Genomic DNA, 25,710 nt, shown 5'->3' with positions numbered 1-25,710 from the left:
GTGCCTTAACCCACAGCACTCACAATGCTACACAAGGACTCCACAGCAAAATCGTTGTTGTTAAGTGCCATTGAGTCCGTTTCAACCCATAGCAACCCTATACAGGGTTTCCGAGGCTGTGAATCTTTACAGGAACAGCAAGTCTCATCTCTCTCCCATGGAGTGGCTAGTAGTTTTGAACTGCTGACCTTGAGGTTCGCAGCCCGATTTGTAACCAGTACAGGAACGTTAGCCAGGCAAAAATTTAGAAACTCTATGCCTCCGCAACAACCCTTACGGAGTTCACTCTCCCTTAAGACTGAGATTCAGACATCATTTAACACATTGTATCTGCCATAGACATACAGTGTGATGGTGGTGAAGAAACTTGCAGGAACCCAAACCTCAGCTAATCTGTGAGGACCACTGAGATGAATATACTTTCATCTGTCTCACCCTACCCCCAATTTTCTAGCTACCACATGGAAAACACCTTATGGATAAATGAAAAGTCCCTCCTTCAACTTTGGCCTTACCATGTCCCTCCAGCTCCCTCTTTTGGCAAAGTCTAAAACCACAGCAGGTGGCAGCAAATACATGTCTACAGGGTCCTTCTTGAGTATCAAAAAGCAAGATGAAAAAGGGTAGATTTGTAGTTGAGAGGCAATATATTAATAACTGGCATAATGGATAGTCTCCAAATCTATATTTCTTACCCTGATCTCTCTTCCAAACTCCAGACTTCTGAATGACTTACCCAGAGATGTCACAAAGACACCTGGAATTCAGCATGTCTTCTTCATTTTCCACATTCAGTTACCAAGACCTGTAAATCTTATCATAAAAATGTCCCTGGGATGCGTCTCTTCTTTTGAACACAATATTCCTTAGATAAATCCTATTACTGCCAGCTCCATAATTCAGATTCTCATCAACTATTAGCATGGTCTCCATGCTTACAGTTGTGTAAGTCTACATCTGCCTTTCCCATTATCACCATAATGTACTGTCTAAATCAAGTCTGTCCTCTCAAAAACAATATCATTCTCTTTGCCAACTGAACAGAGTCTAAACTCTTTTTCTTAACATTCAATATCTTTCACTAATCTACTCTAATAACACGGCCTCTATAATGGTGGGAGAGAGGGGATGGCACCAGCCTACCTTCCTAGTATTACATCTCACTGCATGCAAGAAGAGAATAAAAAAACAGGGGGGAAATCATATGGAGGTAGAGAATGAAGTGAGGGAAGAGTTAACATTTATTGAGCACTTAACATGCGCCAGAAATTGTATCTGACATTCAATAATCACAACAGATTTCTGAGGTATTCTTATTGTCTTTATTTTCCAGAAGAGAAAAACTGAAATAAAGAGAAGTAACTTCAGCTAATAAATGATGAAATGTAACTCTAAACCCCTATAGTCTATCTCTTAACATTATGTTGCTTTTTAAAAGTGAATAAATACTAGTTAACATTTATTGAAGACTTACAATGGACACTCTTCATGTATTAACTTAATCATCACAATAACCCTCTGAGGCATGGTATCCTCATTTTACAAACCTTATGTTGAACTGCAACAACGTGTTATTCCTTAAAAAAAGCGTTGCACTGCCTAACCTCTACTGCTGACTTCATTTCTGATCCCTAAAGCTGCAATGAAGTCCTCTGTCACTTTAGTCCCTAGATTCTACTCGTTCTCCAGAGCCCCTGTCAAGGTCATCGATCCACTAAATGTCCCAAGATGACTTAAGCAGAATTGATCACATTCTCCTCAATCCTCCCTTAGTATTTAATCATCTCTTAAAAGCTGCTTTCAAAGTGATATGCATCTCTTCAATAAGAATGTGATCTCCTTAAGAAGTCATTTGTTCTTAGTCTTTGAATCTCCATCAGTTTGTCACAAAGTGCCTTTTATTCAGAAGCATTCCTTAAATATAGACCTTTTATAAATGAAAAAACTAAGCTCTAAGAGGGATTAAATGACTAAGTCTCTAGGGAAACTCAATTCAACCCTATTCAACCAGTAAAGAGAACACGGGCCTACTTGGTCTTCATTCTGTTCCCTTACCATGCTACACTAGTGCCTTCTTTATTTCTAGCTCAGCACATAAACGTGTATTGTAAAGCCACCCACAGTCCATAAAAGGAGAGCATCTTGATTCTTTTTACCATATTGAAAAGTCATGGTCAGAAATATTTGGAGTCTCAAATCTTTCTTCCACTCATGTTCTCTCTAACGTCCTCACAAGAACATAAACGATAGAAAGGAGAAGAACAATTCTTTGTTTTAAATTGTGTGCCTAGTATCTAGCACAATACCTGGGGACTCAATAAACATTTGTTAAATCAATAATAAACCCTCTACTTCCTACTTAAAAGACTACCTGGTTGTCAGGGAGGCATCAGCAAACCATGTTCTCTTATTTAAGCTGAGGGCAGTCTCCCTATCCACCACTTGCCTTCCAGTTTATCATACTGTGGTGAGTTTTGTGTTATGATACTGGAAACTGTGTCATCAGGATTTCAAATGCGAGCAGGATTATCCATGGTGGACAGGTTTCATCAAAGCTTCCAGACTAAGACAGACTAGGAAGAAAGGCTTGGCCATCTACTCCCAACAATCGGCCAAAGAAAACCCTACGGATAAGAAGAGAATACCACTCAACAGAGTGCTGAAAGATGAGCCCCCTAGGTTGAAAGGCACTCAAAATATACTCTGTTCACAACAATGAACTAGAACAGACACCAACAATCAAGAAGATAACATGTTGCTGCTATATGTTGTAGAGTTAATCCCAATTCATAGCGACCCCTTGTGGCAAAGTAGAACTATCCTAGAGTTTTCTCAGTTATAAATCTTTGCAGGAGCAGATCACTAGGTCTTTCTTCAATGGAGTCACTGACGTTTTGGTTATCAGCCAAGAGCTTAGCCACTGCACCACCAGGCTCTTCGCAGATGGAATACAATGAGGCAATGTTTTATTCTGTTATGACTGGGATCACGATGAGTTACAGTAGCAATAATAGTCTCTTTTTAACAACTAATTGAATTGTTGATCCCTCATCTATTCACCACTATGACATTTATACCATAAATGTCTCTTGTAGTTCTTTTAGAAAAGCTTTCCGTGGTTGGAAAGTTAAAAAAAAAAAAATCTTGATGTTGCTGAGCCTGACTTCTCTTGCATACCTACAGAAATCCTGTAGTCTCTTTGTCAGATCTTTTCCTAATGCTTACCCAAAAGGAGATTATTTCTATAATCCAGTCATACATTATGGTTTTCTTTTCCGCTGTCTTCCTCATTTTTTCCACCCGTTTCTCTCCCACCATACTTTATAATCCTGTTTAGTGTCTCTCAGGATTCTTTGGCATGATTTAAATGATGCCAAGCCCTGAAGCTGAACATCTGAGGAAAAGAGCATGAAAATCATCTATTTTGTCCTAGATTTATTCAATATTCTGTGCCCTAGATTTGGTGTGTGAACATGTGTATATATTCTTTTACCTTCAGCCACTGGTACAGAACCCATGTTGAAAATTATAAATCATTTCTAACTTTCCTTGCCTATCTTTCTAAAACACTGTTCAAATGAATGAACCAGTACTATTATCTGTTCTTTTGAAGATTTATTCTCTTCTTTATCCTGATGGGGTTGTGTTTATGAGCAAGAGGAGAGGATATGTATATATTGTAAAGGGTTTGGGAAATAAGGAGAATGAAGGAAAGAAGCAAGGGAGAATAACCTGGTATTAATTGTGTATCCAGGTGTCTACCTTATCCTATACTGAACTCCCAGCATTTCCTCTCTGGCACAACTGTTTCCTGGAATTTGCACAGATGTACACAATTATGTCTTTGAAACTTGAAATTTGGCTTGCAAAGCAGTTTATCCCATTGTCTACACAGATGCCATTTGAGTGAGAATTTAGAAAATTTGAGCATTTAGAAAATGGTATTCTCCATCCAGCCAGAGCCCTTTGGAGCTCATAATATTTATACATGAAATGACACACCCAGATAGGCTCTGGTGTGTGTCCACAGGCTGATTTGCCACTCAACATCTCTGCTTTGGGTATCTTTTCCTCTTCGCCACATCTACCTTTTCCAAGAACAGAGCTTCTCCAGTGAGTGAGCGGGCAAACTTCTCAGAGTGGCCATTAACCTGGATCAGCTTCTGTCAATGAATTCTAACTCATGGCAACCCTATGTGTTAGAGTAGCACTGTGTTCCATAGAGTTTTCAATGACTGATTTTTATGGAGTATGTTGTCAGGCCTTTCTTCTGAGGTGTCTCTGAGCATCTCAAACTACCATCTTTTCAATTAGTAGCTGAGCATGTTCAAGTACCCAGGAGCTCCTATAAGCCTATATGCAGCTCCTTTTCTTCCCTAAATGTGTGTTAGAGCTCCTAGACTCAAGTTGAGGGCACCCAGTGCTCTGCAAATGTTTTTAATATAAACCTATACTTATTCTCTAACAAGCATAGTTCTGTGAGTTAAATGATCCAAAAATGAAAAGAAAGCCCTACCCAGAGTTCTGTCTGGTGGCTCTCAGGTTATAGGCAGCTATAGAAAATCAATGCACTGAATGAACTCAGATGAGAAGATCAAATAGGAACTTTCCAGCATGTGTCAGACTCAAGGCAGAGAGCAAAATCTAACTTTCACTTTCAGGTTGTTTCTCTTTCACCAGAAATACTCCAGCACACATCAGGAAATCCATCTCTTAAAAGGCATATATTTTAAACTTGGCTTCCTAAATTCAAGAGTAAAATTCCACTCCGGTACTTTGTTTTAGGAAAGTTAAAGAAAAAGTCAGACATGAGAGTGAATCGGAAATTTTTCTTAGAATGTACTCCACCACCAACCAAGTTCACTCTGGATTTTTCCAGACTCTCCCAAACTGCTGGGAATCAGTTTGTAAGAGATGAGAGGCAAGTCTTTTCCCTAATTGAGGCTTTTCATCTGGAGTCTGTGGGTTCCAGGCAAATGTGTACAAAGCTCTTAGTGTGTATTTGCCTATGTTTCTATTAGTTGGTTTGTTTGCTTGCTTGCTTTTGCAAAGTGTCCATAACTTTTCTTAGACTGTAGGCCAACCAGGTTAAAAACTGTTAACCTGCCTGTATCCTATGTCATTTCATACTCTTCTATAATAAAAGGCAGAGATCCTGAAAGTAGAGATCCAGTAGTAACGATCCTAACTTATATTCAAATTCCCTAAACAAAGAAAATGGTGCATATTACATTGATTCTTAAAGTAGTCAGGGATAGGGAACCTTTTGTCTGCCAAGGGCCACTTGGATATTTATAACATCATTTGTGGACCATACAAAATTACTGACTTAAAAATTAGCCTGCTAAGCTTGCAGAATGTGTCCTTTGGTTGGCTGTTTAAATGATTATATATTCCTGAGAGTGTTTTTGTGTACAGTCGACAAAAAAAAAAAAAAAAAACCCAGAAGGAATAGAAGAAAATACTGTTGAATGATGATGCATGGAGGGGTTGTAATCATTGCAGTGAAACAAAATACGATAGGATGACTGTAAAGCTGATGTTCTCCCATGTAAACTATCACTTAATTCACAATAAAAAAAAAAAATTAAATAAAAAAATTAGCCTGCTATTTTTTGTCAAACATTTCATTAACTCACCTGTAATGTGATGGCTGGAGTCCTGGTGTGGCGCTGTGGGTTAATGCACCAGACTGCAAAGCCATTTGAACTGCAAGGTCGGTGGTTCAAGCTCACCAGCTGCTTCTCAGAAACCCTATACAGGGTCGCTATGGGTCAGAACTGACTCAACAGCACTTAACAACAACTGCTGGAATTGCAGTTGCCTTGGCAGGATTTCACTGACCTTATACGGCCGATGGGCCAGATGTTCCCCACCCCTGAAGTAGATGAACTATGAAATAGCTCCCGCCACCACCATCACCCCCACCCCCATGCCAGCGTCATTCATTCCTTTCATGATCCAGCAACAGGTTGCTATTGAGTCATCTCCAACTAGTGACAACCCTCTACCTACTAGAGTACAATTGTGATCTATGGATTTTCAGAAGCTGCTTTTCCAAAAGTAGAGCACCCAGATCTGGGTGTACTTGAACCGCAACCTATTGGTTAGTAGATGTGGTTGCCCAGGGACTGTACTGCCCAGGGACTCCTTTCTCTTTATCTCATGGCCCCATCCCAATCAGAATAGGCCCAGTTCAGGCATCCTTCTGATAGGGGGGTACATCTCACCTGATCTACTCATTCTAGGCAAAACAACCTTGATTAAAATTGACAGTTGAATTCATCCTATTCTTCCTTTTATTTTTAATAGTGCTTTGAGGGATTGCTGATAATTTCTGACTTTTGACAGGGTTCCATTCTGACAATTCTATCATAAATTGGTTCCGACATAAGTTGAATACCTCTTCTTTTTTTTTTTTTTTTTTTCAGTTTTCATCATGCTTTTTACTACAGTATCTTTATAAATCTGATTTTTATTTGTTGGCATCAGTGTCATAACAATGAAATCAGAGTTGTAATGGTTATTGGATGTAAGCTCAGCTCACTTGTCTTATATTGTTAGAATGGAATATCACTCGTTTTTCTATCCATTGTTGTTGTTGTTATTGTTGTTAAGAGCAGTCAAGTCCTTTCCAACTTATAGAGATGCTAAATAGGGTTTCTGAGGAGCCACTGGTGAGTTTGAAAAACTGACCTTGCAGTTCAAACTGAACGGTCTAGTACTTAACCTAAAATGTCACATCAGGACTCCTTCTATTCATTGTTGTTGTTAAGTGCTGTTGACTTGCTTCCAACTCATAGTGACCCTGTGCACAGGGGGTTTGAACCACCCACCTTGCAGTTCAAACTGACCTTGCAGTCCAGTACATTATCCTGCAGTGCCACACCAGGGTACCCTAAACTAATACCAATAAAGACTTCATTATAGACCACGCCGTAACCTGCTATTCAGCAGTGTTTTGATTAGTAAATCATAATACTGAATAACTGGGAGTGAGTACCAGAGAATGATAACATCAGCAAATTCTGCACTGCAACATTAGATGTAGTACATATTACTAACAACAGATGTACAAAAAGAAAGGACAAGGACAGTCATAATGCTATTTATCATAACTCGAATATGTCACAAATTGGAGACTATCTGTGTTATAATCCAGGACTCTATAAAGCCAGAAAAACAATCAATTGAGATATATAGTTTATTGAATGTCTAAGTAAAAAACTACAAAGAATATTCAACTCTGTTACATGGAGTGCTCCTGACATTAACAGAAATAGTGGAATCTTCATGTTACTATGACAAATAGACACATCTCTGTCTCTACCCTGCTTCTGTTGTGGTTTCTGCTGATGATCATTTTTATAGCCCACCTGTTTCCCACCGTAATTATTCAGTACCTTGTATCAGGGTTAATAACTATAAAGAATTATTAGGCATTTTCTATCTCTGCAATTTTTCAAAGTTCAAGCTTTAAGTAGAGAATTTTTAGATAGTATTATGACCGTTGTACTGTTTTTCCTATTTTGCTACTGCTCTAGAGTGACATTTAACTCATCAAGATCCACACAGGCTAACAAACATAAGGTCACCTTGTCCTACACAGAACTATGCAATGCTAAGTGATTCACCCAGTCACATACCTCTTACTGAATCTCTCTTCCAGCTAAGGTGATACATAATGATAGAAGATGCTTTGAAGTCAGAAGATAACAGATTCCAAGATAATTCTCTAAAAAAACAAAGATCTGCCATTTTATAGAAGTCACAAACTCTTTGCTGTTCCCTGTGTTGTATCATCACACAGTCCTTTGGTACAGCCAGTTGGAGTTTTACTACTTAACCATCTCATGTTCTTTTAGATATAGACTTGGTATGCTGTTCCTAGTTGCCATCAAGTCTACTCTGACTCATGATAACCTTTGTTTAGTAGAATGATATATTGCCCAGTCATCATGAACGTTAGTTTGTTCTTGACAATGTTCAATTGTGATCCATAAGGTTTTCATTACCTTTTTTTTTTTTTAATGTACATTGTCAGGACTTTCTTCCTAGTCTGTGTTAGTCTAAAAGCACTACTAAAAGCTATCCAACATGGGTAACCCTGTTGGCATTTGAAATACAAGTGGCATAGTTTCCAGCATCACAGAGCATGCAAGTTACTGACAGGTTGTGGACTAGACCATGTTCTATTTAATTTCCTGTTTTTCTCCATAAATTGCATTTAAGTTCAATGTATCATTTAATAGTCATGCAAGAAAATTTATTTATTACTTAATTGGTACCAGAATTTTTAAGAGCTGAGGGTAAAAAAATTAAAAATCTCATACTCAGCATTTTTCTTCTTTCCACAGATTCGAAATGTGGCAGCAAATCTGTGTGTGGACAGCAAGCATGGAGCCACAGGAACAGAGCTGAGGCTGGACATCTGTGTCAAAGATGGCTCTGAAAGGACGTGGTCTCACGAACAGGTATGCCAACTTCAAGAAGCCTTAGGGCAATGTGCCAGAGTAGCAGACAGGGAGGCAGGGATGGAGGGATACAGTGGGAATAAATCCCTAGACAAGGCATCTAGAGACCCGGGTGAGGGCCTGATTCTGTCACTAACCAACTCTGTGATTACATGAATTGCTTAACTTCTCTGCTTCTGGTTCTTGAAAGAGCAGTTGTGATACACCAAGGAGATAATGTATAAAAACATGCTTCAAATAGTAGCAAGTATGGCTGACATGTAAAATGTGATCCTAACATTTCCTTTCCCAGAATGAGAGTTTTCAGTTCATGAAAAGCCTTTAGGTTGTAGCTCATCCAAATATATATAAGGACTTTAATTGTTCTACAAGTGTTGATCAACTATCAACACTCGCGGAAGTAGCAGTCGAGAGATCAGACGACGTATTGCACTGGGCAAATCTGCTGCACAGGAACTTTTTAAAGTGTTGAAGAGCAGAGATGTCAGCTTGAGGACTAGGGTGCGCCTGACCCAGTCCATTGTGTTTTCAATACCCTCCATATGGATGCAAAAGCTGGACAGTGAATAAGGAGGATCGTAGAAGAATTGATGCCTTTGAGTTGTGGTGTTGAAGGAGAATACTGAAAGTGCCATGGACTGCCAAAAGAACCAATAGATCTGTTTTGGAAGAAGTGCAGCCAGAGTGCTCCTTGGAGGCCAGGATGGCTAAGCTTCGTCTCTCCTACTTTGGACATATTGTCCGGAGGAAACAGTCGTTGGAGAAGGATGTCATGCTGGGTAAGGTGGAGGGTCAGAGAAAAAGAGGAAGACCCCCAATGAGATGGATCAGCCAGGTGGCATCATTGATGGACTCAAGTGTGGCAGCGGTAGTGAGGTTGGCCCAGGATCGAACATTGTTTCGTTCTGCTGTGCATGGGGTCGCTATGAGTAGGTTCCGACTCGATGGCACCTGACAACAACAACAACAAACAAGTGTATGGAACTTTATCTATTTAAAGGATTATTGATATATACATCTTATTTTTATAGTTTTTAATATTACAGATGAAGAGTAACTTTGAGGCAACAACATCCCAACATAGACTTCCTGGGCTACTTTAAGACTATGGCTTAAATAGTGGAAGGCAGTTTATTAAGTGAAGTAGAATCTCTATCCCACTTTGAAACTTCACTGTCCTTGAGAGGACTTTCACTGTGCTACTAGTGAAAGAAAAAGAAAAAAAAAGTAGGTAGAATTATGTCTGCTACTTTTCAGGGTCTTAATTTAAATTATGGAATATTTCAACTAGAAACTATAGACAACAGTGTATGAGATGTCTGTGGACTCACCACAAGTATCCAGAGCCAAGGCCTCCCCACCTTACTCTCTCAGCTCCCTCTCATTAAGGCTCAATCTCAAGTTCCAAACATTATGTTCTGCCAACGTTTTCTGTTTCCCAGAAAGCATAATGCCTCTCTTACACAAATCAGAGGGAAAACAAGTAGTTTCTAGTGAAGAATTACTTCTCTCCTTCAGCTATATTCTTAAAACACTCATCGTATTCACTATATTACATTAGAATATTTTTAACTAGTAAAGACCCATTGTGGCCAGGTTAGCCCCTTAAAGAATTATTCAGATGCTCAGAGATGCAGTAGTTTGGTACCTCCTCCTACCCAACCTCTACCCTGAAATACAATACAGAACCCACGATGTTAGGAAAACAGCCAGTAGACCAACTCCATGGCACAGTCCAGACCTACTTTAATCAGCCGTTGAAACAGCTAAACACTCTCCCTCCCCTAACCACTGATCTGATGCATATACTCTTATCCCAGTGCTTCATGGTGTTCTAGAAGGATCATGAGCCTTACAATCAGACCAATCTAGATTTTCTGTTGGGCTTGACCATTTTAAGCTCTGTGATCTTGTGAAATTGTTAAATCTTTCTTAGACATGGATCCTCCATCTTTAGATAAACCAAAAACAAACCAACATCAATACCATTAAGCCAATTCCGACACATGTTGTTTTTGTTGTGAAACGCCCTCAAGTTGAACTCACACCGACCCTCTACAGGGTTTCCAAGGAGTGGCTGGTGGGTTTGAATTATCGACCTTGTGGCTCCAGCTAACCTTATGGTCCAATGCATTATCCTGCAGGACCACCAGGACTCCACCCTACATTGCATTTCCAAGAGTGTAAATCTTGACAGGAGCAGACAGCTTCCTCTTCCTCCTGCAGTTAGCAGCCCACGCCTAATGCACATGGACCCCAGAGTCGTTTCAAGAATAGATGAGATGATTTCTGTATTCATTTCCTAGGATTGCCATAAGAAAATACCACAAAGTTGATGACTTATAAGAACAAAAATGTATAGTCTCACAATTCTGGAGGCTAGTAGTCCAAATAAATGTGTGGACTGGATCATACTGTCTCCAAAGTCTCTAGGAGATCTTTCCTTGATGCTCTCAGCTTCCAGCAGCCCCAGATGTTCCTTGGCTTGTGGATGCATTCTCACATGGCTAACCTTCCATCTGTCTCTTTTCCTCTTTTATAAAGACACCAGTCAGAGAGAATTAGGACCCACTCTACTCCAGTACTGTTACTGTTATTTGCCGTCCATCGATTCAGACTCACAATGAGCCTGTTGCACAGAGTAGAATTGCCCCATAGGCTGTAATCTTTACAGGAGCAAATCTCCTACTAATGGACCGATGGTTTGGAACTTTGGGCCTTTAGTTTAGTAGCCAAATAATTACTCATTGTACCACCAAAATATATTTAAAATCCAGTAATATTGAGTCGATTTTGACTCACAAGGTTTCTGAGGCTGTAAACCTTTCTTCCAAGGAGTGGTTGGTGGATTCAAACTACTGACCATGTGGTTAGCAGCCCAACATTTAACCCACTACACCACCATTGTTCCTTTACTCTGGTATAACCTCCTGTTAACAGATAACATTTTCAAAGTCCCTATTTCCAAACAAGGCTATATTCACAGATACCAGGGGTTAGGATTTCAACATATTTTTTGGGGAGGGTACAATTCAATCATTAATAATGTCTGTGAATTAACATCGTCTTGCATGTGTAGTATGTGCAGAGTACATGTATTCACCCTTCTGCTTTCTCCCTCACACCCACAAAATCAACTATATATGAATACCAAATCAGAAATCTACCTCAAGTCCCAAGCAGCTGTGACTCTGATTCTATTTACCCGTTCCCAGCACAGTCATCAAATACTGCCATTGTCTGGAGCTCTGTGGATCCACGTTTTGCTGCTGGGAATCAAATATCACTGACAGTTGACTTGTTCTCCCCTTCCTCTATCTCCTTCCACAAGCACTACTGGAATGTTTCAGGATTCCTGTGGCAGAATGGGTTAAGTGCTGAAAGGTAGGCCATTCAAACCCACCAACCACTCTGAGGAAGAAAGATGAAATATGCTTCCATAAAGATTTGCAGTCTCAGAACCCTGTACAACAGTTCTACTCTGTCATATACAATTGCTATGTGTCATTTGGTGTTTTGGTTTGAAGAATAGTGTTAAACTGTTACCTCCACACAGGTAATTCTGACTTCAGCCTGAGAACAAGAAACAAAACTTAAAAGGCCAACAGTAGACTGGCATCTAGAGAAAAAAAAGTATATTAAAAAAAAAGCAAGCCCATTTGTTAGACTAAACCCCTTTCATAGCTGTACCACCTCTATGCAGCCCAACCAGGAAGCCCATCTCACCAGCAGGTCCATAGGAAGTTTTCATGTCTGAATTCTTCCATAGGTTTAATATTTCTATCCCAATTAACATTGGAGAACGAAATCTGTTATGGCCTGGAGACTCTATTTAACGAAGGGACAGGAAATTAACAAAGTCAAGTATATTGCGTACACTTAACTTGTTGTTAGTTCCGTATTTTTGTTTTAGTTTTAGTAACCTATGGCATGTAATTCAAGAAATAACCACCAGAGAGCAGCACTAGACAAGCAGAAACCTCTATGTAGGTGGACCAAAAAGTCCAGTTAATATTGTGTAGCTGTTTAAAAAGGAAATGTCCAGTCTCTGGAGATCTAAAAATGGAACCACAGGGAGATTAATCCAGATTGACAGGAAGTGAAAAATGAATCATATTTAAAATATGCATTGTCACATATTGACTATAAGTCAAAACATTACGCGCTGTTTCATTTTTCATTAGTTAACTGGAGGCTTTATTCAATCTATTACTCAATGACTTATAAGATTTAGAACTTATACATTTGAAGTAAAATTCCTGACTGGGAAAAGAGGTATATCTGAACAGAAAAAAAAAAAAAATTATTTTTATTTCAATAGTATTCAGAAAACACAAAAGGGGCATTTATTATAGCTGAAATGAACTTTTCTCTCCCCAGGATGGCAAAAATAAAATGCAAATGACCAAACACGATTGTTACATGGGGAATAAAGGCAAGTCCATCACAGCACCTTCATAAAAAAATAGTAATAATAAATAAACGCCTTTTCTTACAGAGCAGTAGTGATTACTAATCTGGTTTCTGTGATCTATTTAGTTCTTAGATATCACTGTAACAGAGTGTACTGGCTCACAGCTTCCTTAAGGGACCAAGAAAGAACAATAAAAATAGATCTAATAAGACTGTAAGGTTTGAAACAACACTCCCCAATTCCCAGGATGAGTCTAAGCTAGAGGAGGAGGAGGCGCCATCCTTGGCCTACTTTGGTTGTTCTCACTCTGCAGGCCGGCAGCAGGCTCTGTTCTCCTGCTGGGAGCAAGCCTTGCAGCAGGCTGCCATCCTGCTGGGGAAACAGTCAAATGCTGTTTCCCTTCAGAGACCTGGGGAGGAGATAAGCAAACAGTGATGGAAGCAAGCCAATGCACATGGTAAAAGGACACATTCTGGAAGACATAGTCAGTTTCACTATCAAGAAAGGGCACACTGAGAGTATAGCAATGTTATTGTTGTTAAGTTCTGTCCAATTGGCTTTGACTCTGGTGGGTTTAAACCATACCTTTCAGCTGGCAGACCAGTGTTTATCCTCCAGCACCACATCAGGATTCCTAACTTGCAAGGGGGAACATGCAATGTCTCAGATTCCTGAAATCCACTAACAATGAAATGAAATATAACTACCCACAGAGAGACACTATTTCAATCTTTTCAAGTTAGGTAGCAAGATTAAGATAGTACATATATGTACAGTAGTAAGTCTAGTGAGTTTATTAATACAACACAGACCCAGGTAACATTGCACATACCACACTAATATTTAAGCCAAGAAGAATGAGCTATGTGGATCAATATTTTAAAGTAGCACTCAAAGAAAGTAGAAAAATCAGCAGCAATTTGCTTTTAAACTGAGGGGTTTGATATTGAAAAAAAAATCAGGGGTTATTGTACAGGAAATCTGAATCAAATCTAAATGTTTTCATTGATAAGGAACACCACAGGGGTAGCATACAAATGATGACTGTCACAATAACATTACCCAGTGTCAACCATGAAAATATTTCATGCCTGCTGATTTCCACATTGACAAACTTGCACAGAGGAAAACATGCATAATTAACAAAAGGCACATGACTAATCAGTTTGACACGGCCATTAGGATAAGACAAATAGCAATAAAATGTATTTCAAAGACATAGAAAAGTTTTAGCTAATGATATGTGCAACAGAATAATATAACAATCTCATCTGAAGCTGTATCACCTAGGATGTAGGGTAATGGAAGAGCAACAACACAATACACTATGAGGGAGAGGAGGAGGAGAAGCTATCCTTGCCTAGTTTCACTGGTCTTAATTTGCAGTCTAACCATCAGTATATAGTGTAAGAATCATGATTACACTATAACAGTAAACCTAGATACAAGAAATGAAAGTCACTAAGGAAGTCTCGAGACATAATTGTGACAGATGAGTAAATCTGTCCAAGAGATCAATTTGCTTGTATTTGCTGAGAATCTTTTTGATCCATTTAATAGAAACTATAAAAACACTGTTTGTAAACTAATATACAAGCCATGACAGTGGCAAACCATTTAATCTCCACAGACATGACTTTCCCCAGCTATGAAGCTGTCTGCTCTCATAAAGATTTACCATCTCAGAAACACTGGCTAGGATTGCTATGAGTGGCAATCAACTCTATAGCAATGGGTTTGGGTTTGAATGCTAGGTGAAAGGAGTCCTGGTGCCGTTCTTGGCCTGCTAACCACAGGGTCAGCAGTTCAAACCCACCAGTTGCTCTGCAAAGATGAAGCTTTCTGCTTCCATAAAGGTTTGTTGTTGTTGTTGTTGTTATTGTCATGTGCCTTCCAGTCAGTTCCTACTCGTAGTGACCCTATGTAGGGTTTCTAAGGAGCAACTGGTAGATTTGAACTATCTACCTTACAATTTACAACCTTCAAAATCCTGTATATGGTCACTATGAGTCCAAATCGCCTTGATGGCGCTGAGTTTGGTTTAAGTACTAGGTAAAAGGAGGCCTGATGGCACTGTGGGTCAGGATCTGGGCTGCTGACCACTAGACTGGATTTGAATGACTCTACCAGCCCTCCGATAGAGAAACATGAAGCTGTCCGCTCCCTGAAACAGTGGTCTGTAGGAGCACTGTGAGCTGGAATCAACCCAGGGCAATGGGTTTGCTTTGGGTGGTGCTGGTTAAGGAGTTCTCCGGATGGCACTAGCTGCTACTAACTGAAAGATGAAAGGTTAGAGTCTTCACAGAAGCTCCTTGGAAGAAACTTTTACAGATCTATTTCCAAAAATTAAGCCATTGAAAACCCTACAATGCACAGTACTACTCAGACACATGTGGGCCTCCATGAGTCAAAATCAGCTTGAAAGCAACTGGTTTGTGTTCTAGGCTCTTTATGCTCTGGCCTTCTGAGTATATAAAAAAGAAAACAAAATAAATACAAGAAGAGTGGGAAACAGGAAAAAGAAATAATAAAAATAAAGACTGCTTGTTCCAGCATTAGTTGGGCTGCTAATAGTGTCAGGGATGTGTGATATTAACATAAAATAAAGGTTTAATCAATGGTAATCACAGGTCTATATGCCAGGAAATTTCTAGGTAGTAGTCTAGAATTATTGAAGTTGAAATTTCAAAAACTAACAATTGTTTTAATTAGGCATAAATAGTACAGTGCAACTAAGAAGACAAATCCATTTATCTTAACAGCTATATCACCATATTTTCTTTTAACATAATGAATGCAAGTTTTCATTGATGCGATAGAAACTTTACTGACTATCTATTATATGTCATGATTTGTTCTACAGGCTGTAAACACAGAGATATAAAAGATGCAGTATTTCCCCTCAAGGATTGAGGAGGTTGCCTGCTAAATACTATCCTTCCAGGCAGAGAGAGGAATTCTCCTGAACAAAGTTACCAAGTGAAAAATGCAACCTGAGTTGTGCAAAGAACTATACACATTGTTGTGTTGCTACACATAAATGAAAAGCAATACAACTGGAGAGAAGGGCAATGGCCAAGCTGTAGAAAGTTCTTTATGGTAAATTAAGGAATTTGAGCATTATTCTATAAGGGTTATATAAAGATATTGTAGGACTTTTACAATGAGGGATAATATGGTCAAACATGCATTTGCGACAGACTGTTTTGAAGGCTGAGCAGAGCAGACATAAAAGAAACCAAAAAAGATGGGAAGAAAGTCCTTGCAATAGTCCAGACAAGATATGTATGATAATAGGGAGAAACAGGTAGAAATTGTTACAAGGCAAAAGTGGCAAGAGAAAGAAGATTCCAAGGTTAACAAGTCAACTGTTATTACCACCAACTAAAACAGAAACTTTGTCTCTCATACTTTGGACATATTGTCAGGAAGGAGCTGGAGAAGGATATCATGTTTGGTAAGGTGGAGGGACAGAGAAAAAGAGGAAGACCCCCAACGAGGTGGATTGGCACAGTGGCAGCATCAATGGACTGAAGCACGGCAACAGTAGTGAGGTTGGCCCAGGATCCGGCAGTGTTTCGTTCTGCTGTGCATAGGGTCGTTATGGGTCCGTACTGACTCGATGGCACCTAACAACAACAAAACAGTAAATAGATCTCTCTGAGTGGGGCGAATGATTAGACTAGTAGCTGAAAGGTTGGCAGCTGGAACCCACCCAGAGGCACTTCAGAAGAAAGGTCTGACTATCTTTCAAAACCATACACGTAGTTACTATGAGTTAGAATCAACTTGATGGCAACAACAACAGCAATAAAAGCAGAAAATATAGCAGTAGGAATAGGTTTGGAAAGGAAAAGAAACTGAATTTAAGATATGTTAAATTTGAGATGCCCGTGGGATATAGAGTTGAGAAAGATCATGCAAGGAGTCGGACATGACATGGATGAGAGATCAGGAACACATTATCAAGAGTTAAACTGAGAATGGATAAGACCAGTCAGAAAAGGTGGCACATGTCAAGAACAAGTTCAAGAGCAAATCATATCCTATGTTGGAGAGACAAAGATAAAAGAGGTACACAGTATTTTGAAAGCCAAAGGAATCGAGTTCTGATTGAAAAGTCATTCCCTTGGCCAAGTTTTAAACTAATCTAAAAATGTTTATCAGTCCATATCATATTTAAAACTCCAGGAAAAGAGACTATATAATTCCTATGCATGAATCTATTTCAAATAACTACCTTATAATCTCTTGTCTATGTGAAGCAGTCTCTGTTATTCTGTTTTCTAAGGTAATTGAACATAGTCATTCACCATTATTCCTGCTATCAATTTCATATGTTTTATCTAGAGCTTTTCTTTCTTATTTTCTTTAAACCACTTACTTCAGTCTTTTCAGTTTTTCGTCAGTTTCCTCCCCACTTTTTGTTTGCTGTTCTGGGAATTTTGCCTGGTTCTCTACATTTTCTTTCCTGACTAGGACCTAACAACTAAAATACACTGAGGACCTGATAGATGCTAAGTGTATTATCTTTATGCAACTCAGCATTGTTATTGTTATTACGTGCTGTTGAGTCGGTTCTGACACATAGCGACCCTGTATAGGGTTTCTGAGGAGCCGCTGGTGAGCTTGTAGTTCAAACAACTTTGCAGTCCAGTGTATTAACCCACAATGCCATCTCAGCATTACGCTGCTTTTACATCACAGAATCTCCTGTATACCTCATTTTTATTGTGCAATTCACAGCTTGGTTTCACATAACCAAGTCTGCCTCAACTTCTATTATGAGAATTATACAATCTTATCAAAGCTGTACATGGATCAAAAGACAGTTGTTTGAACAGAACATGGGAACACTGAATGGTTTTAAATTAAGAAAGGTATGCGACATTGTTATATTCTTTCACCATACTTATTCAACCTGTATGCTGAGCAAATCATCCGAGAAAGCTGGGTTATATGAAGAAAAACGTGGCATCAGGATTGGAGGAAGACTCATTAACAACCTGCGATATGTCGATGATACACCCTTGCTTGCTGAAAGTGAAGAGGACTTAAAACATTTACTGATGAAGACCAAAGAGCACAGCCTTCGGTATGGATTACATCTGAATGTCAAAATAACAAAAATCCTCACCACTGGACCAATAAACAAACATTCTTATCAACAGAGAAAAGATTGAAGTTGTCAAGGATTTCATTCTTCTTGGATCAACTATCAACACTCATGGAAGCAGCAGTCAAGAAATCAAACAACGTATTTAATTAGGCAAATCTGCTGCTGCACAAGACCTTTTTAAAGTGTTGAAGAGCAAAGATGTCAGCTTGAGGACTAAGGTGCGCCTGACCCAAGCCATGGTATTTTCAATAACCTCATATGCATGTGAAAACTGGACAGTAAATAAGGAAGACCATAGAAAGAATTGATGCTTTTGAGTTATGGTGTTGAAGGAGAATATTGAAAGTGCCATGGGCTGCCAAAAGAACTAATAGATCTGTTTTGGAGGAGGTGCAGCCAGAGTGCTCCTTGGAGGCCAGGATGGCCAAGCTTCGTCTCTCATACTTTGGACATATTGTCAGGAGGGACTAGTTGCTGGAGAAGGATATCATGTTTGGTAAGGTGGAGGGTCAGAGAAAAAGAAGAAGAGCCCCCCAATTAGATGGATTGTCCAAGTGACAGCATCGATGGACTCAAGTGTGGCAACAATAGTGAGGTTGGCCCAGGGTTGGGCAGTGTTTCGTTCTGTTGTGCATAAGGTCACTATGAGTCGGTACTGACTCAATGGCACCTAACAACAACAACATCAAAGCATTAGAACTGGGAGAAAAAAAACTAGGGCTCATTTACTCCATTTTGCCACATACTTAAGACATCTTCCACTGTACCACTCAAGTTCAAACAAATCAAGATAATGCTTTTCCTTTACTGGACTTTTATTTTATTTTAATCAACTAATACATTGTATTCAACTGTGTGGATCATGAAAAATTTGGATAACATTGTAAAGAATGGGAATTCCAGAACACTTAATTCCACTCACATGGAATGTGTACATAGTCCTAGATGCAGTAGTTCAAGCAGAACATGGGGATACTTCATGTTTTAAAATCAGGAAAGCTGTGCACGATACTAAGATGTGTGCATTTCACAATGCTAATTCAACCTACAGACTGGGCAAATGATCTGAGAGGCTGGACTGTATGAAGAAGAACATGACGTCAGCATTGTAGGAAAAGTTATTAACAATCTATGATATGCAGATGACACAATCTTGCTTGCTAAAAGCATAGGGCACATGAAGCATTTACTGATGAAGAGCAAAGAATGCAGCCTTTAATATGGATTATATCTCAAGAGAGGAAAAAATAACAACAATCCCCAAAACTGGATAAATAAGTATATCATGTTAAACAGAGAAAAGATTGAAATTGCCAAGGATCTCATTTTACTCTGATCCAAAATAAATGCCTATGGAAGCAGTGATTAAGAAATCAAAGGACATATTGCACTGTGCAAATCTGCTGAGAACGATCTCTTTACTGTGTTGAAGAGCAAAGATGTCACTTTGATGACTAAGGTGAGCCTGATCTAAGTCCTGTAATTTTCAATTGCCTTATGGGTGTTTAAAAGCTGGACAATGAACAAGGAAGACTGGGAAAGAAATGATCCATTTGTATTATGGCATTGGCAAAGAATATTGAATATACCATGGACTGCTAGAAGAATTAACAAATCCTTCTTGAAAGACTTACAGCCAGAATATTCTTTAGAAGCAAGAATGGTGAGACTTCTCATATACTTTGGACATGTTATAAGGAATGACCGGTTCCTGAAGAAGGACATTGTTCTTGGTAAAGTAGATGGTCAGCAAAAAAGAGGAAGCCCTTCAATGAGATGGATTGACACAGTGGCAACAACTATGGGCTCGAACACAACAATGATTGTGAGACTGGCACAAAGCTGAGCAAGACTTCCCTCTGCTGTACATAGGGTCACTCTAAGTTTGAAGTGGCTTGGCAGTATCTGACAACGATACATCATAAAATCAAAATGGTGCATCATAACTATTTTTTTTTAAATAACAGAGTGGAATTAGACAGGAGAGACTAAACTAAGATAAATACATCCTAGTTGGATGAAATATCTGAGTGCATTCAAGGATAAAAATAAAATTTCATAAAACTTCTTTTTCAGTTGGGGGAGTATTCAATGGTCATGATGTAAAAAGTATTTCTTACTGTAAGTTATATTCCAAAATTTTCTACACTGCCCTATAGAATTCTTCCCAACCTTAGCAAAGTAAAGTTTCTTATTTATTACTTCATCAAGCTTAGCTTTCATCTAAATCAGATGTTTCAAAATCTTAGGATCCCTCCAGCTCACTCTTATCTGTTTTTCAATTAATCTTCTCATTTCAACAGTATAGCATTTGATCTAGTAACATATTTGTTGTTTGTTTTTAAGTGCCGTTGGACTCATTGAGTCCTGACCTGGCAGTTTAAAGCGACCTACAAGTCCAGTGCATGATCCTACAGCACCACACCAGGACTCCTATAGTAACATGCTGTTGTCGTTAAGCATTGTCAAGTCTGTTCCAACTCATAGTGACCCTGTATAGGGTTTCCGAGGAGCATCTGGCAGGTTTGAACTATCAACCCAGTGGTTCGAAGTCCAGTGTGATCCTACAATGCCACACAGTAAAGAAATTGTGTGTAGGCAGAATGCCTCCTAACAAAGTCAGTAGACTTTCATTAAAGAGTTCATTCTCTCCCCACCCTCACCCCCAACCCCACCTTCACACCTCTTACCCTCTCTGAAAACATCATTTGATCTTCTGGCAACCTGGACTGAGAGCTAGCTGTTGCTGCTACAGCTTTGTATGATATATGCCTTTATCAACAACTCTGTTATGTTGAGTCTTGGTGTGGTGCTGTAGGATAAGCAATGGACTTGGAACTAGAAGATCGGCGGTTCAAAACCACCAGTTGCTCCTTGGAAACCCTATGTTATTGCTATTGTTGTTAAGTGCCTTCAAGTCAGTTCTGACTCATAGTGACTCTGTATATGGCTTCTGAGGAGTGGCTGGTGAATTTGAACCGCCAACCTTGCAGTTTAAAACTACCTTGTGGTCCATTGCATTATCCCACAATGCCACACTAAGACTCCTGGAAATCCCTATATATGATCTTTATGTACCGCTAAGTATTGACTCAACAGTACTTAACAACATTATGCCAAGGCATAGTTCTTTCTTGTAAATCAAAAAGCCCAAGTTCCAGACTACTGAAAGAAATAGCTCCCCTCCTCTCAAATCTTTCTTTCAAATGAAACTCACTGAGGCTTTCCTGCTTTTGTTGCTTTGCTAGCTTTTTACCTTTGGATGGAGAGAAGATGTTCGACCTGGTGAGCCACTGCACACTCGAAAATTTTGCTTTGATGCTATCTCACACAGCAGCCCAGTGACGCTTTATGATTGCCACGGTATGAAGGGGAACCAGCTCTGGGGATACCGCAAGGTGAGAGGCAGTTCTTTAAAGTCATTCTCAAACTGCTGAAATTAGGTGTTTTAACCCAAGATTTAAAACAACAATGAAAAACACTGTTTTGTTTGATGTAGAGTGTTTCCTGAACATACGCACATGTTTGACTCCCACATTTAGATATTACCAGAAAAATTGTTGTTGTTAAGTGTCGTCGAGTCAGTTCTGACCCATAGCGACACTGTATAGAGTTTCCAAGGAAAGGCTGGTGAGCTTGAACACCACCAACCTTGTGGTTCAAACAGCTTTGCAGTCCAGCACATTAGCCCACAGCACCACACCAGAAAAGATTAGGGTAAAGAAATTGTGTTGGCAGGGGGCATATGACTGAAACACATTCTCTTTATACATACATCCATAACATTGTGACTGAAAAATTACTCTGAGTCAGAACACTAACATTACAAAGAAAGTAACTAACCTTAACCCAGACAATTCCCAAGCAGAGGGACCAAGCTATTTAAGAAATAAATATATACATATATATTTTAAGAACCCTAGTTCTCTCCCTTCATTCCTCACACACACATACAAACACCCAGACACTTTTATTAATTTATTGTGTATCTCAGGTTCAGCCGCTTGGGAGTTGTCTTGTTTAAGACAATTACATTTGCACAAATATTTATACATCTATGTAGTCCTGGGGTGGTGCTGTGAGTTAATACGCTGGACTGCAAAGTCGGTTTGAACTGCAAGGTTGATGGTTCAAGCAGCACTTAACAACAACAACATATAGCCATGGGCTCAAGTATAAGAACAATTGTGAGACTGGCAGTATTTCATTCTGTTGTGTACAGGGTCGCTAAGTGTCGGAATAGACTCAACGGCACCTAACAACAACAACAACATGATGATATTATTATTGCAACCCGCATACAGAAACTTTATCCTAAACCTAAGTAAGAGAAGGAAAACTTATTTGGGAAACTTGAAAGTTTTAAGACCTTTAAAATAAGCAATGATTTAAGGAAAATAGTTAAATATATATAATCACATTTTACTGAGTAAATAAACTAAATAGCAATTACATTACTGTTTTAAAGTATTTTCATTGTAGTTTTCTTTGGTAACTGTGGGATTCTATATAAACTTGGGTGTTTTGTTTGCTTGTTCAGCTTCTTTACTTTTTTAAGGCAAGAGTTAGCTGTCACTTAGCAAGTACTCCGTAAGTGGTCCTGTGTGGCACTGTAGGATAAGCACTGGAATGCAAGGTCGGTTTGAACTGCAAGGTTGGTGGTTCAAACTCACCAGCCACACTTCGGAAACCCTGTACAGGGTAGCTATGAGTCAGAACAGACTCGACAGCACTTAACAACAACAACCAGAGCAGTACCCATCAAGCCTCCAGAACTGCTGGGGACCTTTCCAGCCAGGTGGAAGGTGTTAATTGTGTGTGCCTTTTCATATTCTCACAAAATTCCACTATTTTAACCATGAGCTTGATTATCCCACGGGTGAGGCTGAAATTATGAAAGCAGAAGACTAGATGCTGCAGATCATCGGTATAGGGGCCACTAGCCATGGTATCTTTTCCGTCACTTAATAAGCTTCTTATCCCCACCACCTAGAGTTGGGTACCTAAAACTATACTCAAAGTCAGATTTATTTGTTCAAGTCTATTCTGCATACCCTGACCCCCAGCATCTGGTGGAATGTGGTTATGTGTCCATAAAAAGTAAGCCAACGGTTTTATCCTTCCACAAAACAATTTTAAAATCAAAAGAGATAATGCAAAGATAACATCAGATATAACAAGGAATAGGACTAGACTGCAATAGGAAAACCCTACTGCTTTGCTTAATCCTGGCAAAACTTCTTGTAGTCTGTGTGTGGGGCAATAAGGTTGTTGTTGTTTTAATGGTTAATTTCTGACCTTTAAGATGTTATTTTCTGGGCACATCAATAAAATGCCTGCGCTGCCATTTGCCTAGTTTGCTGGTGGTCCCTAATGAGCAGACCATTTCTCATTACTGTACATTTATAGCATGTGAGACAGAACACTCAATAATGTGCAATTAAGCCAAGAAAATACAGTTGTTTTCATTAGGGAACTTACAAAAGCTTACAAATGGATAAGACCAACCAATACACATGCACATAGAGCTCCTGGGAAGAAAAAAAACAGGTTGCAGTGGTTTCCAGAGGTAACTCTTACAAGCTATAACACTTCTGGCATCCTAACCTTCCTGGCATCCTAAGGGACTTGGGAAAGGGAACCACTAGCTGCAATTGTGTTGTGGCTCTTTCCTCAGATCTTTCTGTAGCTATTAGCTTTGCATTACTTAGCTAAAGGTTACACTCACTGTGTATTTATATAACAAGCAAAGTATTTATACTTAATCAGGAACATGCCAAAGGCTCAAAATGGCAAGTTTCTGAAATATCTCATCTTGGTTGATGACTCAGACCTGTTTAAATATACCTGCTTTGGAAAGCAACCCTTGTTTTTTTCAAGGTATAAAAAGAAGATGCCAAAAGAAAGAAATCTCTCTGTGGTGCTACCTTATTTAGATGCACTTATCTGTTTAGGTGCACTACTTGGCCCTGGGGCTTCCAATGGCTTAGCAATTTTTCAAGTGTGTTTTGGAGCTCCCCCTTTTTAATTAGCATATTTATGAGTTTGGTGGGATCTGTTAAGACTTTACTAATTGCCTAAAGGGCTGCAGTGGGGTGGGCCACCTCCTAAGCACCACACTTACCAGGTAATGATATCATCATCACCTCCAACTATTAAGGAAGAATTGAGGTTTATAAAACTCATAATTACATAAGTACTAGTATGTATATTTTCAAAAAAAAAAAAAACTGATACTGGCAGATTTGTAGCAGAGCCAACATTCAAACTTGATTATATCTGCCTTGAAAGTCTTTACTCCTTCCCTTGCCACAATCTTCAGAAATCAGATAGACATTCCCTGAGAGAATGACCCCAATTCCTGGGAGACCCAATGACATGGGTAGACATGGGTATCACCAACACTGCTCCTAGATAGATACATGAGATTTCTTGGAGAGAGAAACTGGTCTGAAGTTACCTTACTCAAATAGGCAAAGGTTGATTCAGGCCCTAATTTCTGACCCAACTTAGTCCTCAGCAGCCATCAGCTCTCATCTATTTTTGGACCTGGCTCTTTGCCATCATACACACAAAAAGAAAGGAAGCTCTATTCTATGGTCCTCTTTATGTACAGTTGCAGTACACTCTACAATAGGAGATGCCCCAATGAGGAATCCCGGCGTTGGTTTACTTTTACCACCAGGAGGAGCCCTGTTACCAGGAGAGTGATTAGTGGAAGCCACCTCGATAAAACTATCACCCAATATCCCCTCAAAATATGTAAGTTTTTCCTTTCTTCTTTAACCACCACGTGTAACTGGCATCAAGAATTTCCAGCCCTCCCCACCACAACCAATATTTGTAAAATCCATTCCTTCCTTTTCATTTCTATAACCTTTTGCTAGTTGAAGTACTTCCATCTAATCCATGAAATACTGCACCTGCTTACTTCATAAATGGAGTCCTAATGTGGCGAACTCTGGTAGCGTAGTGGTTACGAATCGGGTTGCGAACCTTAAGGTCAGCCTGTACAGGGTCGCTATGGGTCGGACCCGACTCGATGGCACTTAACAACAACAACAACAACAACAACAACAACAATGTGGCGCTGTAAGGAGCTCTGGTAGCGTAGTGGTTACAAATCGGGCTTTGAACCGCAAGGTCAGCAGTTCGAAACTACCAGCGATGTTCCGCGGGAGAAAGATGAGGCTTTCTGCTCCCATAAAGATATACAGCATCGGAAACCCTGTACAGGGTCGCTATGAGTCGGAACCGACTCCACGGCACAAAACAACAACAATGCGGCGCTGTGGGTTAATGCCCCAGACTGCAAAGCCGTTTGAACTGCAAGGTCAGCGGTTCAAGCTCACCAGCTGCTCCTTGGAAACCGTATACAGAGCCGCTATGGGTCGGAACTGACTCGATAGTACTTCCCAACAACTTCATAAATATCCTTTCCCTTTCCCACCCACATGCATCCTAAAATCTAAGGAAGTGTTCTACAATATTTGGTCACTGCATTCTTCTGTTTTAAAACTTCGTTTAGTATTATATTAAGTAGAAAATGCAGTGCCTTCAGTTCCCAATTCACAACTTGATTCTTCACCATCATCAGCTCACACTCCCCTCCAGACTATTTAATTTGTCAGACCTGTTGCTGTGTGTCATCAAGTCAATTCTGACTCAGTGACCTTATATGACAAAATAGAACTGCCCCAGAG

The 25,710-nt window shown here is 39.5% G+C and overlaps 1 protein-coding gene across 2 annotated transcripts in view; it reads left to right on the top strand.

Annotated features, from left to right (window-relative positions):
• Window positions 1–25,710, top strand: part of GALNTL6 (UDP-N-acetyl-alpha-D-galactosamine:polypeptide N-acetylgalactosaminyltransferase-like 6) — a 2,035,427-nt gene that overhangs the window by 1,987,246 nt on the left and 22,471 nt on the right. For both annotated transcript variants that reach the window (XM_006864525.1, XM_006864526.1), the window contains 2 exons: window positions 8,358–8,474; window positions 21,256–21,405. In XM_006864525.1, the coding sequence (XP_006864587.1) occupies window positions 8,358–8,474; window positions 21,256–21,405 (267 nt within the window). The remainder of the gene's footprint in view (window positions 1–8,357; window positions 8,475–21,255; window positions 21,406–25,710) is intronic.

The sequence above is a fragment of the Chrysochloris asiatica genome, unplaced genomic scaffold (assembly GCF_000296735.1).
Source record: "Chrysochloris asiatica unplaced genomic scaffold, ChrAsi1.0 scaffold00066, whole genome shotgun sequence".
In the NCBI taxonomy this organism is placed as follows: Eukaryota; Metazoa; Chordata; class Mammalia; order Afrosoricida; family Chrysochloridae; genus Chrysochloris; species Chrysochloris asiatica.
The sequence above is the reverse complement of the archived record's forward strand: the minus strand, read 5'-3'. Positions and strand labels throughout refer to the sequence as shown.